Source organism: Lipomyces doorenjongii (genome assembly GCF_038497915.1).
Source record: "Lipomyces doorenjongii strain NRRL Y-27504 unplaced genomic scaffold V1508scaffold_7, whole genome shotgun sequence".
NCBI classification, from domain to species: domain Eukaryota; kingdom Fungi; phylum Ascomycota; class Lipomycetes; order Lipomycetales; family Lipomycetaceae; genus Lipomyces; species Lipomyces doorenjongii.
Genome location: NW_027118074.1, coordinates 122,849 through 138,780, shown reverse-complemented (window position 1 = coordinate 138,780; position 15,932 = coordinate 122,849). Strand labels below are relative to the sequence as shown.

Here is a 15,932-nt window from a genome sequence, read left to right as displayed (position 1 = left end):
CTCTTACTATCGTTAAGAGATATGAGCAAATCTGAGACAGACTGGGTGTACTATGAACCGTTTGTTCCCGAGGTTTAGATGTCAGCTTTGTCACAGAGAAAATAAATACTTGGATTGATTGAAATCGCATCGTAAATCACAAATATTCAGTGCGCGCACTGTAGTGCCTCGGAAACAATCGCCTCCGACAAGTACAACGGAACGACGGCAGACAAGTGATTGGTGGTGAATTGGGACGATGGTGAGATACAGCGGCTAACTGATGATGAGGAGTCTTACTTTGTAAAACCTATCATGGGTGTCAACGATAGAAAATTTAGTCTACATTAATCGCGCGCAATGATATAATTTTGAACGAGATAACCACTTATGGGACTGGTGTACTAAAGCACTTCCGCAGGATCGAAGTCGATATGAGCCGCTCCGTGTGCGGCCAAAGATTGGCTTAGGGTAGAGCATTTCCCTTCCGAGAAATCCGACTGCGGATCTATAGTGGCGTAACATGGCCTAAAGATCATTACCGACGTCAACACGTGCCATTAAATCAGCACGAATATTACAGGCGAGTTATATATGTGCACGACATAGACTGTGATGGTGAGGCCGACACGACCGATACAGGTTCCACGGGCAATTATGCCGCAGACCACGAGTTGGTGGGGTGTCGCGGCGCATAAGCAGAAGGCGCCGCTGGCATCTCGAATGCTGCGAAGCGGACAATGTCAATGGCTGTCTACTATCAATGTGAAAGACAAGGTATGCACTTCCATATACAGCCAATAAATGTTTTTGTTAACGATCAGCCAGTTATCCGCCCGATACTTGTTCCGTGAAGCAGCGATAATCAATGGGAAGGACTACCCGTCTACAATGCATTTCCAAGTCTACGACCCAGCTACGCAAGCACAGATAGGCGTATGTCCTGACCTGACATCGAGACAGGTCGATGAGGCGATTGCAGCTGCATACACAGCATTTGACTCGTTCCGACGTACAACGCCGTTCGAGAGGGCCAAGTTACTTAGGGAGTGGAGAGATCTCGTGATGGAGAGCCAGGAAGATTTGGCGACGATGATTACGCTCGAGAACGGCAAGCCGATTGCAGAGGCAAAAGGCGAGGTAGCATACGCTGCTAGTTTTATGGACTGGTTCGCTGGTGAAGCGCCGCGTGCTTATGGCGATGTAATTGCCCCTTCGGTTGAGGGTAATCGCGCGATTACGATTAAGCAGCCCGTAGGTGTCTGTGGAATTATAACGCCATGGAATTTCCCTGCTGCAATGATCACACGGAAGGTGTCGGCCGCCATTGCGGCGGGGTGTACGGTTGTTATTAAGCCGGATTGCGAGACGCCGTTTACTGCGATCGCCTTGGCGAAGTTGGCCAAGATTGCGGGAATACCGGACGGTGTAGTGAACGTGATTACGACAAAGTCGTACTTAAATGAAGTCGGAGAGAAATTGTGCACTGATGAGCGTATTAAGAAGGTCTCATTCACGGGATCGACTGGCGTCGGTAAACTGTTAATGGGCCAATCGAGTTCGACACTGAAGAAATTGTCGTTCGAGCTAGGTGGTAACGCACCGTTTATCGTGTTTCCAGATACGCCTGTCGCAGAGGCTGTAACTGCCGCTGTTAGTTGCAAGTTTAGAGGGTCCGGACAGACATGCGTTTGCGCAAACCGGTTGTTTGTACATGAGAGTATTTATGACGAGTTCTGTGAATTGTTGGCAGAGAAGGTTAGTGGGTTTAAGATTGGGAACGGCCTGGAGGAGGGAGTAACTCATGGTCCTTTGATCCACGACCGTGCAGTTGATAAAGTTCAGGCTCATGTTGATGATGCGGTCAAGCACGGAGGAAAAGTTTTAGTTGGTGGAAAACGTGCGACGGAAATCGGCAAGTACTTCTATTATCCCACTGTGATCAGGGACGCCAAGCCACGAGTACGGATCATGAAGGAGGAAACATTTGGCCCGGTTGCTGCTGTCTTCAAGTTTACGAGCGAGGAGGAGGTCATTGCGCTTGCGAATAATGTCGAGGTCGGCCTTGCGAGCTATGTCATGACGAACGACATAAACCGCGCGTTCCGAGTCGCTGAACAGTTGGAGTATGGCATGGTCGGTGTAAACACAGGTATCATCAGTGACTGCGCAACACCGTTTGGCGGCGTCAAGTTCTCAGGGTTTGGGAGAGAGGGATCGAAGTATGGCATTGAAGGTACGTCCGTAGCGGCACTTTTGTGGTTATAAGATTGCTAAGGTGATATAGAATACTTGAATATCAAATCCATCACATTTGGCAAGGTCGGTGCGCCATATTAGGCAACACCGCTGAATGCAAGTGGTGAGAAAAATGATTATCATTATAACTGCCACGACGCCAAACGAAGATAGTGAAAAAATTCCAATTGTTTCAAAATATATGTACGAAACATTCAAATATCGTGAAGTCATGTCAAACTTAATCGCGCCCTAATAAAACACCTTTATCTAACCGGCTTGCCTCTTAAATAATTATTTCCTAGTATCCGAAGAAAACAACCGTATGAACAAATTCATCCTGAAATCCTTTCTGTTCAAATAAATAATTGAGTTTTTTTACTCTGCAGATAAAAAGACGTCGATATGAGGAATACCCACATGTAGAGAAACCCTGAAGTAGATAACACCGAGCAAAAATGAATATGTACAGAATGCTGAGACACATTGCCGCTAATGTACCCCAATTCAAAAAGACAACTATAGCAAGAATAAAAATGACTAGTCCGCTCGCTTCCGTCCGCCGACTTTGAGGCTCTTGACTCGCTTGAGTAATTTGGCGCCGTTCTCTTCTTTGGAAGATGGACTTGTTGGTGACAGGGTGTGACTAGTAAATGACACTGTACTACCGGGAGAAGACGCTTGGCGTAGCATTCCAGTAGCTGTTGTCGTAGGAACTGGTGTTTTACCGCCACCGATCCTATCCAATGGGCTATCTTCTTCCAAAATGACCTCCCCGATCGACCCTTTCCTTCCGTCAGCACTGAGACTTCTCGATCGAGTGGATGCGTTGGCAGCTGCGACATTAATGGGATGCAAATGCGACTGAGCATGGTCTCTCTCCTTCGTGTTATTTATGCCTATAATCTTCTGAACGATGGACTTCTTTCTGGTTAATCCTGCACCAGTACCGGTAAGTTCTAGCGTAGCACTACCTCCAAGCCTGCTGAAGTCAATCACATTAGCCTCATTATCTTTCTCCCTCATCCTCTGCTGCATGATCGCAGCTCTACTGGCCGGTGCACCCTCCAAAAATGTAGAAGAGCCAAGTCCAGGAGAGATAATTCCATGTACAGGGTCGGCTTTCAATACAGGGTCAAAGCGTAATGCATCGCTACCATTAACACCGTCACCAGTGTGTCTCGGCGCGCCATTAGCCTTCGTGTTAGTCATCAAATGCCGAGGAGCTCCGAGCGCATTATTCTCAGAGTCAACAGGGAAAGCAAGCATGGGGGCCTTTTTTTTGTTTGTATTTCGGTGGGGATTGCACGCATCGAACGGGCCATCATGGTGGAACCCTGTACCGAAGATACCAGTGACGTCAAGCTTGTCAATTTTATCGAGCGCGCCGTTCTGCTTCTTCGACGACGATGATAACTTCGAAGTTGGCGACGACGACTTCGCGTGGTGGTGGTGTTGTTGATTAGGCGAAACCGTCGTCGACTTGCCTGCGTGGGATCGTGATTTATGATGCGAGATTTCGCCGTGGTCACGTCGGGTCGATCTGTCACTCGACAAACTTTGCCCATTGTCCTGGACCTGGGGGGTGCTCATGGCATGTCGATGACTATGTTTTGAATTGTAAGGGGCAGACGGTGGAGTGGCAAATGGATCTTCCTCCTTAGTCCCAGACGGCCGTCGTCGCTCGGGATGGTATCGCGACTGTAGAGCATTGTGCGCCCGATGCCTGCTGGGTGGAGGCGATTCGCGGGGCCGGTTATCGCGATCCAGGGGCATGTAGGCCTCGATGATCGCGTGCGAATCGAAGGTAGACGATTCTGACTTGCGCTGCGCTCTTACTAAACGTTGACTGTTAATTTCGAGGGTCCACGTATGGAGAATGAATAGGGGGACTCACAATCATCCGATAATTGGAGGTCACCATGTAGGTTCTGGCGACGATTAGACCGGGGAGGAGGTGGTGGAGGTGGTGGACGCATGGTATGCATATCATCTTCTTCCCTGACAGACAGATTGACGAATAAATCTGGAAGTGGCCTAAGGGGTGAAGTTAGCTAGTTTTTTGCATACCCTCGGATCGCGCGGGGTAAACAAGGATTACAAACCGGATATTCTCATGAGACGAGTCTGAAGTGGATCTCCGCAAGAGGATGCTTTCGCGGCTGGAATTCCCCGGACTCGAGTCATCGAGGACATCGAGAAATGGGTTCTTTGAATTGAAGGAGGGCGCGCGGTAGGCGGCGGGGGGTGCGGAGTGGGACGGGCTCATCGGAAGCGGGGAAGGGTCGAATGAGTCCTTAGAGAGTGCGTGAGGCAATACCGCGGCGCGGAACGGATTGTTGGACGCGAAGGCCATGGCACGCAGAGACACTTTTGAGCGGATCGAGGAAGACAGCGGCAGCGAGTACTGGCAAAGTAGGTGATGAAGACGGCTCGGCAGGAGGTTGATACATGAAGTTACAGACAACGGAGACCGCAAGCGAAACGAGCACAGGGGTTGACTAATCTCTGTTACCCGGCGTGCGCGCAATAAACGCTAACTCTGCGCGCCACGCGCCCCATACGCGCAGGTTTCCTGTGCACCATTGTTGGTGCAGATGAGCCGTATACGCAACACGGCCAATTTGCGCTGAGCAGTGTCACCCTTACAAGCACGTGAGTGGCCTGTGACTGCTATCCACGAGAAAGTTGAACTGGGTACAAAGCCCTAAGATGTAAACCCTATCTATTTCTTGTGCTTTGTGTGCTGGGTGAGAAACGCGAGCCACATGCTGAGCGCGCAAGCCGCCCGCGTGAGCGCTCAGTCTGTGCTGTGTGAACAGTTAGAACGCTCCTCTGTCATACCATCGCATTCTACACATACCCAGAGGACAGTCGTAGCCGCCATGTCTGTCGCCTCAACGGTATGTATTATTCTCAGTGATTTAATAATGTTGTTTGATCCGGCGTCCGCTTCTGGGTGGGCAGTGAGTAGTCCATGGGAACTCGTTTGGCTAATTTTTTGTAGAACAAGTTCAGCTTACTAGGTATGTTCCGACGCCTGGATCTTGGCGATTTTTACGGCAATATGAAGGATTGGCTTAAAAGAGAAGGAATAACGGTCAAATAAATTGGTGAATTGGACAGCAAGCGCTCACAAAAGTGGGGTCCCAATGTGTGACGTTGTTACACTGGATCTGAATAAGGCGGATCAAGAGCAATCCACAGTACACAGCGCCTGTATATATTGTCGGAATGTTTTGAAATTATTTTGCGAGCCATTAATTGATGTTTCGGAATGTGCATATCTAACGTCATCTAGCTGACGACATAGAGGACCCAGATATAGCCCCATCCCAACCTCTCCCTGCTCCCAAAGAAGTCGTCAAGCAGTCCACCTCATCCAAGAAGACCGACCAGCCACCCAAGACCGCTCGTCCCGAGAATGCGCGCCCTAATCGTGGTCCACGCAATTTGAACGAGGAGGCCGCGCGCGACAAGAATGCCGGCCGTTCCGCCAACCGCTCGCGTCCTACAGATCCCGATGCTCCCCGAGGAGGCCGAGGTGGTCGAGGCCGTGGCCTTGGCCGTGGTGGTTCTCGAAGACAATTTGACCGTCACTCGGGTGCTCTCCCGTGAGTTCCCAGTTTATTTGCGAATTGTGTATCGATTGCTAACTCTGTCATAGTGACTCGGAAAAGCAAGTAGCGGAGTCATGGGGTTCGCCAGCCACCGAGTGGAAAGATGAGCAAGCTTCTAAGGCTGACATTTCTCAGGAGTTCGTTGAGGTCAAAGCTGATGATGTTGCTGACACCGGTACTACTACCAACGGTGCAGCCGAGGCTATTGCGGAGGATTCCGCTCCAGCGACTGAGGAGGCCCACTCGAAGACTTTGGAGGAGTACCTCGAGGAGCTCCACGTCAAGAGTGCTGAGCTCGGGCCCAAGTTGCCTCTGCGCAAGCCGAACGAGGGTGAGGACCCAAGTACGTGGGGCACAGTTGTGTCCAAGGAAGCCGAGGAGGAGGACAGCCCGTACATTACCGGCTTGAAGCCCAAGTCGAAGGAGGCCAAGGCCAAGGTCAAGAAAGAGAAGATTGTCGTTGAGATTGAGCCACGGTTCGCCGATCCTTCCGCCTCGCGACGTGGACGTGGCGGTCCCCGAGGTGGTCGGGGCGGTGAGCGGGGAGGTCGCGGCGGTCGGGGTAGAGGTCGTGGAGGTCGTGGTGCTTCCACCGCACCGGTTGCGCCGTCCGCGCCGGCTGTCAACCTCACCAACTTGTCCGACTTCCCGTCGTTGTCGTGATTTTACTTGGTTCGCGCTCGTGCTACATTGTCTTGAAATCGCAGCTCACTTGCACCAGGCACCCCCACCCCCACTTCGATCAACAGCGACTCACCTTTCATCAGGAAAATAAAATTGGAGAAAAAGGGAATGGACGTACGTTTTCAACGGCTCTGTTGAAAAGTGGAAGCGAAAAGTTTATGTCTTATGTTTGAACATGTAATCACATGTTGTGTACGTTTATTCTGGCACTTTGTAATTTTTTGTGATCCATAGCGGCTTCTCTATTTTACTCTCTTCGATTATTTGTTTACAATTTATTTATACTGCTAGTGCGTCCAAGTTGTACGCTCATTGGCTGAGTGACAGGGTAATGAGGCGTGACAGTCATTCTAATCCGCGTATTATTCACTTTCTGAGGTTGCAAATATGCCATCAAAAACACCACAACGACATGTCAGTCTCAACCATTTCACGTAACGAGGTATATCGCAAAATTCAAACTAACTCCAAATATGAAGCTTGTCCACACAAATATTTTGCCGTACAACCGCTGGTCCCGCACTCTGTCCATCATCTGCACTGCGATCATACCGAGCTGGGCAAGCTGCAGCGTAAACAACCAACCTTTCCACTTCCTCACAGCCACGCAGGCGACAAGCTCATGAACCAACGCGGACACAAAAAACGTTAGTCTCATAGCGTGCGTTTTCGAGTGCGTGGCGTGGAACAACGGGCTGTAGACGTGTCGCCAAAGGAAATGATGTACGGGAAGGTTCCACATCCGTGCAAGGTCAGACTGGTTGACCGCGTTCCAGAAGTCTGCGTAGAATAATCTATCTCCGAATCTTGTTATTTCTGCAGAAATGTTGAGAACAAGTTCCCAGATTATGACGAAAGCGAGGCAGCACGACGTTACAATTGGGCACATTAATTGCAGCGTCGTGGATAGAAGTATGCGAATTGTAGTCACTCGGGAGTGAGGCTTGGAGATTGCAGACTGTGCATGGGAGATTACTGGCATTATATAGAATTCGACTTGAAGGTACAAGATGACGATGGAGGTAATGAGGCCCAAGGTGCGTTTGATGAGGACCGAACGCCGGATGCGCGGCACGCGGGGATATTCCAGTTCATAGCAAACTGACGGGACGAGGAGCCAGTCTATGGTGTTTCCGATGGTAAGATTCGCGGGGTATCTCACGTTGCCGAGTGGAGAGGTCAATTCAAATATAAGTTGTTCACGAAGGTCGGACAGAGAATTAGAGGGAAGTTTCTGTAGTTGTTGATAAATGCCGCTCAGGTAGCCGTTGTAGAAACAGTACGAATGGATTTTCATGAGATGCACGACTGTGTGCAGAATAAAGAAGATTGAGTGCGGCCATGGCCAGTCTATATATGTCAGCCACGACACCGACGAGATTAGGAATCCGATTTCAAAAGCTGATTGGAATATCCTGCCATATGGACTCTGCAAAATCAGCACCGTTCCAGTATTCCCAAACAGGATACCACATACCCACAAAATCCCCCACTTGAAGACGGCTAATTGCCACCACAGACACGAAAAAGTAATACTGTTCAAGACGATCTCAGCGGCAGCTAGCTCTTGCAGCCGCGTCATTGATAGCCGAACTAGTTTTAGCTCTAGCACCACATCTCCGTCGTTCCATCTCTTTATTAATGGCTGCATTACCATTGATACCAGCATGAGCCAGAATCCGACGTAAAATCCTGAGAAATCGGTATAATTCGCCGACCTGGGTTGCCCTGGTTTGAATCCGTGTGATGTCTCGTTTCCGCAAGGCACAGGCTGTGTAATGCAAATGTCATCATCGTAGGAACTGAAAATAGACGGCCTGATTATATATTCAATTGTAGGGTATTCGTGCCTTCGCGGCGGACTCCGATTTGAGAGTGGTATGGTTGTGGTTGAGCAACCCCAGTCGAGCGGGGTAGCGTCCGCTGTGGGTATGATGTCCAGCATGGCGTAACGTAGTATGGAAAGTTACGTCAGCTATAATACCACGTAAATTCATGCGATGATGAGCTCGAAGCTCACACAGCCAAAGGGTTGTGGACGATGCTGGAGAATAGATATCAGGGAAGGAAGAAGGCGTCAACGGTTGGATTGTATACTGACAAATCAGAGACAAGACGGGAATTAAAGTGCGAGTTGTAAGGAATTGATATTAATTTGTGTGTACGGAATATGTACCGTCATTCAGATGCGAATGTTCCGTGTTCATTTTCACCGCCGTTGAGCGTACGATAAGTAACTCATATGTCAATAAGCTTGACCAACTGAAGACGCTATTCCCAAAATTATTACTGCACCGTGAGTAGCCTTAACAACTGGTCGGACCAGATCTGCGCGATATAGTCGAGTAGTCCAAACTATCGACGACTACCGCTAACCGCAACCGGCGTGTGAGGCATAATTTAAGCCCAAACACGTGTGAACTGGGAACTGTAAGAACTGGTGGCCTGGGATGAGGGCGGAGATAAGCTCGGATCAATTCTGAAACGGAATTTGTTCTAAACATCACAAGCAATTAGTAGGGTATTATTAGTAGTGTGTGGAAGTTAGATCATCAAGTGTAGATGCAAATATATAACGATAGCAAAGTGTGCCTGAAGCGGTCAGCCGGCAAATCGCCTCAGTGCAATTTTTGGGTGCCGCACATTCCCAGTATGCCGCGCAACTCAAGAATATATCCATAGATTTATATTTGCAAGAACTTTATATATTGCTACGGCGTGATTGATCTCGAATTTTGTATAGGGAATCACTGTCTTTTGCAATAAAATACGTTATCCAGAATACCCTAACCCCTATTTTATAGATATATAGCACCGCTAACAGAAGGTGTCTGTCCTTCGGGACACATGGTCAATTTGAAACGATACAGAGAAGATTAGCATGGCCCCTGCATAAGGATGACACGCTTTGATAAAGAGAGTATGATGTTTTTTTGCAGGTTCGACTCTTGGGTCGCACTATTTATTTTATTTTTTATTTATTTATATTTTCAACCGATATTTATTGTAGATGACCATGCAAAATATAAAAGTCATTATTATTCAGTTGCGGAGTCCAACACTGTATGGGTCGCTTCATTGCAACCTGAGTCCTCCTATCCTTGCTAACGGTTAGCCGTTTAGCCGCACGCAAAACGGTGAACCCTTACATCCATCACAAATGACGGTAGATGGAAGCCTCGGAAGTTGGCGGCTGAGGAACCTCAGAGGATCTCGTACTGAATAATCAGTTAGTAGGAATATGCCCGCCGATCGGAGAGGTTCTGGCCAAGACAGGCTAAAGAAGGCAGGACTCGGTGATCGTGCGGGGTATGTGTGAACAAAGAAGATGACGTAGTGGTTCTACGGCTTGTGTCACCGTCACCAGGATCGTTGTAGACAAGGATCACAGGGTTGGCAGAGAGAGAGCCAATTCTGCTTCGTCTCCGCTTCTTCACGGCGCTGCCGACACGACAGACCTCGGGCGCGTCTGTTATGAGCGTCGCTCTCTAGCGTCTCCACATGTCGCGGGCACGCTGGCATTGGCATTCCCCCTCCTCGTGCTGTTATCGTCAATGGCTGCGTTGATCCGAATTCGCCGTCGGTGTAATGTATCCCGGTCGCGTGCAGCCGCGTGCGTCGATGTTCGCACAGGTTAAGTTTTTGTGCTGATGCTGATGCTGTTCCTTTTTTGCTATGTGCCGGTGCCGGTGCCGGATATTCTCTTGATCGGCGCACTCGTCGAAGCTCTCTCTCCCGCCACTTACTATCTGGCTACAAGTTACATATTGCATATATATACCGTCCTCACCCGTCCTGTCCAGTTCCTCTTTCCATCTTCCAGAGTTACTAATCTACCTCTGTCCTGCGTCTGCATACCATCGCTGCCACTCAAACTATGATCGCGCGCTCATTTGTCATCCTCGCGGCCATTGCTGCTCTCGTCTCCGCGCAGACACCGCCATCATGTGCTTCCAGTTGTATTACCAACTCAATGTCCAGCTCCGACTGCCAGTCCGCGAACATCCAGTGTCTCTGCACAAGGTATGTCTGCCATCCACCATTTTTCACTAATCTCCAACCGCTAGCTGACCAACCTCCAGCCAGAGCTACATCGACGCCGTCACCTCTTGCGTTGAGTCCAGCTGTGCGAGCTCTGACTTTGGCGCTGCCCTCTCATACGCCCAGAGCCTTTGTGCTGGTGCCGGCGTGACCCTCTCCGTCGACACTGCCACTCTCTCCGCGGCTGCTGAAGCATCCGATGCTTCGTCTGGCTCTGCATCTACCTCAACCGAGGTTTCGACTACCGCCTCCGAGTCTGCCTTAGTCGCAGCTTCGTCCACTGACTCTTCCGCGACTGAGTCATCCTCCACCCTCGCGACCTCGACCACCTCTGGCACCACCTCCTCGAGCTCAGCCGCGTCCACTACCACCAGCGCGGCCTCGACCTCCACAGCCGCTGCAGCTGCCAAATTCGATCCAATCTCGGTCTCGTTCGCGTGCATTGGTGCCGTGGTCGTCAGCTTCATCGCCGGTGTCGCCTCCTTCGGATTCTAAATGTTCTACGATTTCTCATCAGTCCTCCTCATCTGTTGAGCGCCGGGTGATCCCGTGCTATCCTGTTGTTCGAGAAAATTTATTTACTCTTTGGTGGCGATCTTGACTGATTCTTGGTGTATTCACCAGATTTTGTGGCATTAATTGTGCGGGACGTGTGATGAATATACCGGAGAATTTTCCTGTGTACGATAATAGGTTTTAGTGTAAAACCAACAAAAAAAATATCAGTTTCCTCTATCTTCTTTGCCCCCTTCAGCTTGGCTTCTATTATTCTGATTCTTTTCTCATTGCCCCGCCTTGTGATCGGCAATCGTCACTGGGCATTAGTAGTATATTGCCGAGGTTCCCGTTTCCTTGTCAGAATAATGCTTGGTGATCGTCAGTTCAACGCTAGTACCCTAACCCAATGATTTATCATGAAATGAAGCATTGGCGCTCTAGGGCAGAGTTTCGCGAACGTGAAACGGTCAAGGTTGCAAGATAACTGATGAGTACCTGCATCTTACTCTCATTTATGTCGTGTTTCTCCGTATTATAATACTCTTCCGAAAATATCCTTGCATCCTTAAATCAGTCTATTAAAATACCTAATATACATATCTACAATACAACCGACAATCAAAAAGTGAAACAGCACCGGTTAGATCTGCAAACTAAGCCCATTCCGAGAGTACCCCACGTGTTATATGTAACCCACCGACGATCGGACTAACGCCTATCATCTGGGGTGCCCACTATCTTGAGGCCCCCAGGATCACCTGCGTAGGCCAGCCAGTACTTTGTCGGATGCCACTCGAGCGCCGGAACATGAAATGCTGTGCTTCGGGGTACGCTGTAAACATATTCACCACTCTCGACATGCACCTAAATGCCCATCAGCAATCCAATCTCGCAGATACCGTCATAATCCAAAAACAAAATAAAACTTACAATCTCTATGGGCTCGACACCCTCGACCGAAATAGCCATGTACGCCCCATCAAACGACATCGAAATACATTTGATCGCCTGGGAGTATTTGGCAAAAGTGCGAACGCAAACAAGCTCCTGTACATCCCAGATACTCACGAGCGAATCGTTGGATCCAAGCGCCATGTACCTACCACAAGGATCAAACTCGAGACACGTAATAGAAGTACGATGAGCGTTCAAGCTGACGAGCGGATCCTTCCCAATTTCGCCTGTAGAAGGGTCGAATGAGTGGAGTTTCACGACACCGGTGCTATATCCTATCGCGAGAACATCCCCGGAAAACGTGACTGCCGCACGTGTGATATCGCCGTCCTGCGGTCGCGAGTCCGTGAATGCGCCAGCGCCGGCGACCTGCAGCGTTACCGCATCCAACACTAGGAGCTTCCGCCCGCGCTGCCCAGACACGACAAGCCACCGCCCGTCAGGCGTGAACCTCACAAACGCAGGCTCGATCCCGACTGTTCCGCAGCGGAAAATCTGCAATGTCCGGTTCAGCCTCGCATCCCATAACCTTACCATCCCGTCCGCGGCCGAACACGACACGAGCCGGTCAGAAAATGTCGGGTCCCACGCCACGCAATCGATCATGCCCGTGTGGCCTTTTAATTCTGTCGAATACCGCGAATCCGCGCGCTCGGGATTCCATATTCGTATGATATGCGTGCCATGGATCGGAGATGAGACCGCCGCGATGCGATTACCCAGTGCGTTCCATGCAATCGTCCGGAGCGTCGAAGAAGATGATGCACCCCGCGGCGTCACCGGGCCGAGTTGCTCACGGTATTCTCGAGTCCGTTGGGTTCGGAAGAACGTATTCGCTTGGTCGCGTGCCAGAGAAGGGTGGGTTAGAATGGTGGATTGATATTGCATGGCTAGTGATCGCAGTGTAAGGATTTGCCAGTTTGGCGCAAGTGATGATCGTCGAGATCGAGCCGCACGGGCGACCGGTGCGAGGATGAGCGTTCGTTTATTGTATTCGCATACTCACATTGCTACTATCTATATTTTGGCATCATGTCTTCGTAATTATTAAATTTATCCGTCCCATTTACTGACAACATAGAAAAGTGGGAGTTTAAGACCACGCAAGAAATATACACAAACGAAAGATAATCTTACCATTAGGCAACATATGTACTCAAAAAACGCAACCATAAATAACCCAATTTTAGAACTAGAACGCAAAGAAACTCTATAGCTCTGATAGTGACGTAGATACTATAATACAGCCAACAAGGGATATGTCTACGTTCTCCCTCGGCAACAGTCTTCAATTCTGTTTCTCCTTCAACTTCTTTTGGAATTCTGCGACAAGATCCTTCTGCAACTGTGGCGGCGCCTGCGCATAATGCTTAAACTCCAAAGTAAATTCTCCCTTGCCCTGAGTATTGGCACGCAGAATCGTGGCAAAGCCGAACATCTGGTTTAGCGAGCACTCCGCATGCAGCGTGAACTCATCCGAGCCCACATCGGTGTCCGTGATCGTTGCGTTGCGTTTGTTCATTAGACCAATGACGCTACCCTGGAATTCGAGAGGAGCGGTAATAGCGACGTCCATGATCGGCTCTAAAACGATAGGACGCGCGCGCATGAAGGCCTCCCGGAAACCCCAGTATCCGGCTGTGCGGAAAGAGAGTTCGGACGAATCGACGACGTGGATGGCACCATCATTCACGAGCATGCGTGCACCGAGAACCTTATGGCCGATAAGCGGACCCTTCTCGCAAGCCTCCTCGAAACCCTGTCCCGCATCATTAGCGCATCAATCTAGTCACCCATATTGACAGATAAACTTGCCTTCTGAACTGCAGCTAAGTACTTCTCCGGTATTTTACCACCCACAATCTCACTCTCGAAACCATTCTCCGCATCCGCAGGCGACAAAATACCCATAACCTTAGCGTACTGACCAGCACCTCCACTCTGTCGCTTATGTGTGTAATCAAAGGTGACTTCGTCAAGGATAGCCTCACGGTAGGCAACCTGCGGCATGCCAGTAACGCAGTCGACGTTGTATTCTCTGCGCATGCGCTCGACGTAAATTTCAAGATGCAATTCTCCCATGCCCGAAATCACCGTTTCTTTGCTCTCGGAATCGAAATGGACACGGAAAGTTGGGTCTTCCTTCTGAAATCTGTTGATCGCCTTAGAGAAGTTACCATTATCTCGGGACTTGGGCGATATCGAAAGCGAAATGACAGGCTCTGGAACGAACATCGAAGTCATGGCATATGAAAGCTCGCCGTCGGTAAACGTATCGCCAGATGAGCAGTCGACACCGAATGTAGCGCAGATCTCACCGGAGTGGACTTCAGTTACGTCCTCCATCTCGTTCGAGTGCATGCGGACCAATCGCGCGAGCTTGGTGCGCTTGCCGGTGCGGGTGTTGACGATGTTCATGCCCTTTTTGATCATCCCTTGGTACACGCGGACGTACGTGAGCTGGCCGAACTTGCCTTCCTCGAGCTTGAACGCGAGACCGACGAAGGGGAGGTTGCTGTATGGCGGGAGATTGACAGGAGCTTCGCTCCTCGATAAATCGAGAGCGACGTTGGAGACCTCGGACGGATTAGGCAAGTAATCACAGACAGCATCGAGTACAGGCTGAACGGACTTATTGGCCAGAGCAGAACCCATGAGAACAGGAGTGAACTTGCGAGAAATTGTAGCACGGCGGATGGCAGCAACGATTTGTTCCGGAGTTGGCACCTCTTCGTTCAAATATATCTCGGCAATCTCATCGTCAACATCGGCAAGGGTCTCAATCAGAACACTGCGCTTCTCTTCGACAATGTCTTGGAGCTCCTCCGGAACGGATTTCTCGACAATAATCTCACCGCGATCACCCTCATGGTAAAGAGCCTTACGGTTAATGATGTCGACCACACCGTCCAGGTTTTCTTCTCTGCCAATCGGAACCTGGACCGCCGCGGCCGCAATCTTCAATTTCTGATTGACCTGCTCAATCGCACGCCACGGATTGGCGCCCATTCGGTCCATCTTGTTGATGAAGGTGATACGAGGAACATCATATCGCCTCATCTGTCTGTCAACCGTAATAGTCTGACTTTGCACACCAGATACCGCGCAAACAACTAGCACCGCACCATCCAAAACTCGTAAGGCACGCTCGACCTCGATGGTGAAATCGATATGGCCGGGCGTATCGATCAGGTTGAAATGATACTTCTTTGTGTCGCCATTCTCGACTTTATCCCAGTCACAGTAAGTAGCTGCGGACTGGATAGTAATACCCTTTTCGCGCTCGAGATCCATAGAGTCCATCTTCGCTCCGACATTGTCCTTGCCTCGAACTTCGTGAATGGCTTTAATACGACCAGTATAGTACAACACACGCTCAGTAAAAGTCGTCTTTCCGGAATCAATGTGCGCGCTAACACCAATATTGCGCATAAGCGACAGTCGCTGTGCGTCCTCAGGCGCGAGCTTTGCGAGAATCTCTTCTTGCGACTGCAACTCCGCGTCCGGCTCTGTCTCGTCGGACTCAGCCTCCGCCGCAGCAGATGATTGTAGCCGTGCGAATTGCTTCGAGAAATGGTTTCGTGCCGGGACGCGCGCGAAAAGCGGCCTACTGGCACGAACGCAGGCGGGCGCGAACACAGCATGCGCGACACCTCCGACGAGCGTGCGCAGCGGGCTCATCTTCGATCGTCTAGTACCTAATTATCGTTCGACTATCACGCAACGATCAGAATTCGCTATCCTCGTGTATATAGACCTCGACCCTCGCTATAAGGGCGGCGTTTGTCGTTTCGCGTTGGAGATAATGTCGACGATACTCAGCGGCAAGAAAAAATCGGCTTCGTCCAAGGTCAAAATGCGCCCGCGTCGGCGGCGTCGGTCCCCGTTACGGAATAGCGCTAGCCAATGACACGCCTC

General features: G+C 50.1%; 7 protein-coding genes across 7 annotated transcripts; 3 read left to right on the top strand and 4 right to left on the bottom strand.

Annotated features, from left to right (window-relative positions):
* The first annotated feature begins 486 nt into the window (after positions 1-486).
* V1508DRAFT_411376 (aldehyde dehydrogenase domain-containing protein) lies at positions 487-2,469 on the top strand. Its single transcript, XM_066939456.1, has 3 exons — positions 487-756; positions 808-2,215; positions 2,267-2,469. The coding sequence occupies exons 1-3, from the start codon at positions 595-597 to the stop codon at positions 2,317-2,319; spliced, it is 1,623 nt and encodes a 540-aa protein (XP_066797843.1). The 5' UTR covers positions 487-594; the 3' UTR covers positions 2,320-2,469.
* On the bottom strand, positions 2,263-4,671 carry V1508DRAFT_411374 (Pal1 cell morphology protein-domain-containing protein). The gene is made up of 3 exons (XM_066939455.1): positions 4,323-4,671; positions 4,115-4,254; positions 2,263-4,055 (listed from the first exon to the last, which is right to left on the bottom strand). The coding sequence occupies exons 1-3, from the start codon at positions 4,571-4,573 to the stop codon at positions 2,758-2,760; spliced, it is 1,689 nt and encodes a 562-aa protein (XP_066797842.1). The 5' UTR covers positions 4,574-4,671; the 3' UTR covers positions 2,263-2,757.
* Positions 4,672-5,000: 329 nt separating this feature from the next.
* On the top strand, positions 5,001-6,956 carry V1508DRAFT_454001 (uncharacterized protein). Its single transcript, XM_066942562.1, has 5 exons — positions 5,001-5,120; positions 5,225-5,243; positions 5,519-5,831; positions 5,885-6,509; positions 6,559-6,956. Exons 1-4 carry the CDS (start codon positions 5,103-5,105, stop codon positions 6,498-6,500), a joined length of 966 nt encoding a protein of 321 aa, XP_066797841.1. The 5' UTR covers positions 5,001-5,102; the 3' UTR covers positions 6,501-6,509; positions 6,559-6,956.
* On the bottom strand, positions 6,599-8,675 carry V1508DRAFT_262741 (MBOAT, membrane-bound O-acyltransferase family-domain-containing protein). The gene is made up of 3 exons (XM_066936445.1): positions 8,623-8,675; positions 7,999-8,565; positions 6,599-7,950 (listed from the first exon to the last, which is right to left on the bottom strand). Exons 2-3 carry the CDS (start codon positions 8,464-8,466, stop codon positions 6,952-6,954), a joined length of 1,467 nt encoding a protein of 488 aa, XP_066797840.1. The 5' UTR covers positions 8,467-8,565; positions 8,623-8,675; the 3' UTR covers positions 6,599-6,951.
* Positions 8,676-10,075: 1,400 nt separating this feature from the next.
* V1508DRAFT_402492 (uncharacterized protein) lies at positions 10,076-11,057 on the top strand (the record flags this gene model as incomplete). Its single annotated transcript, XM_066938491.1, has 4 exons — positions 10,076-10,124; positions 10,161-10,345; positions 10,456-10,544; positions 10,604-11,057. The coding sequence occupies 4 exons, from the start codon at positions 10,076-10,078 to the stop codon at positions 11,055-11,057; spliced, it is 777 nt and encodes a 258-aa protein (XP_066797839.1).
* A 563-nt stretch (positions 11,058-11,620) lies between these two features.
* V1508DRAFT_381595 (WD40-repeat-containing domain protein) lies at positions 11,621-13,006 on the bottom strand. The gene is made up of 2 exons (XM_066937701.1): positions 11,991-13,006; positions 11,621-11,924 (listed from the first exon to the last, which is right to left on the bottom strand). Exons 1-2 carry the CDS (start codon positions 12,900-12,902, stop codon positions 11,769-11,771), a joined length of 1,068 nt encoding a protein of 355 aa, XP_066797838.1. The 5' UTR covers positions 12,903-13,006; the 3' UTR covers positions 11,621-11,768.
* Positions 13,007-15,850, bottom strand: V1508DRAFT_411360 (P-loop containing nucleoside triphosphate hydrolase protein). The gene is made up of 2 exons (XM_066939454.1): positions 13,830-15,850; positions 13,007-13,773 (listed from the first exon to the last, which is right to left on the bottom strand). Exons 1-2 carry the CDS (start codon positions 15,693-15,695, stop codon positions 13,303-13,305), a joined length of 2,337 nt encoding a protein of 778 aa, XP_066797837.1. The 5' UTR covers positions 15,696-15,850; the 3' UTR covers positions 13,007-13,302.
* Positions 15,851-15,932: the final 82 nt, after the last annotated feature.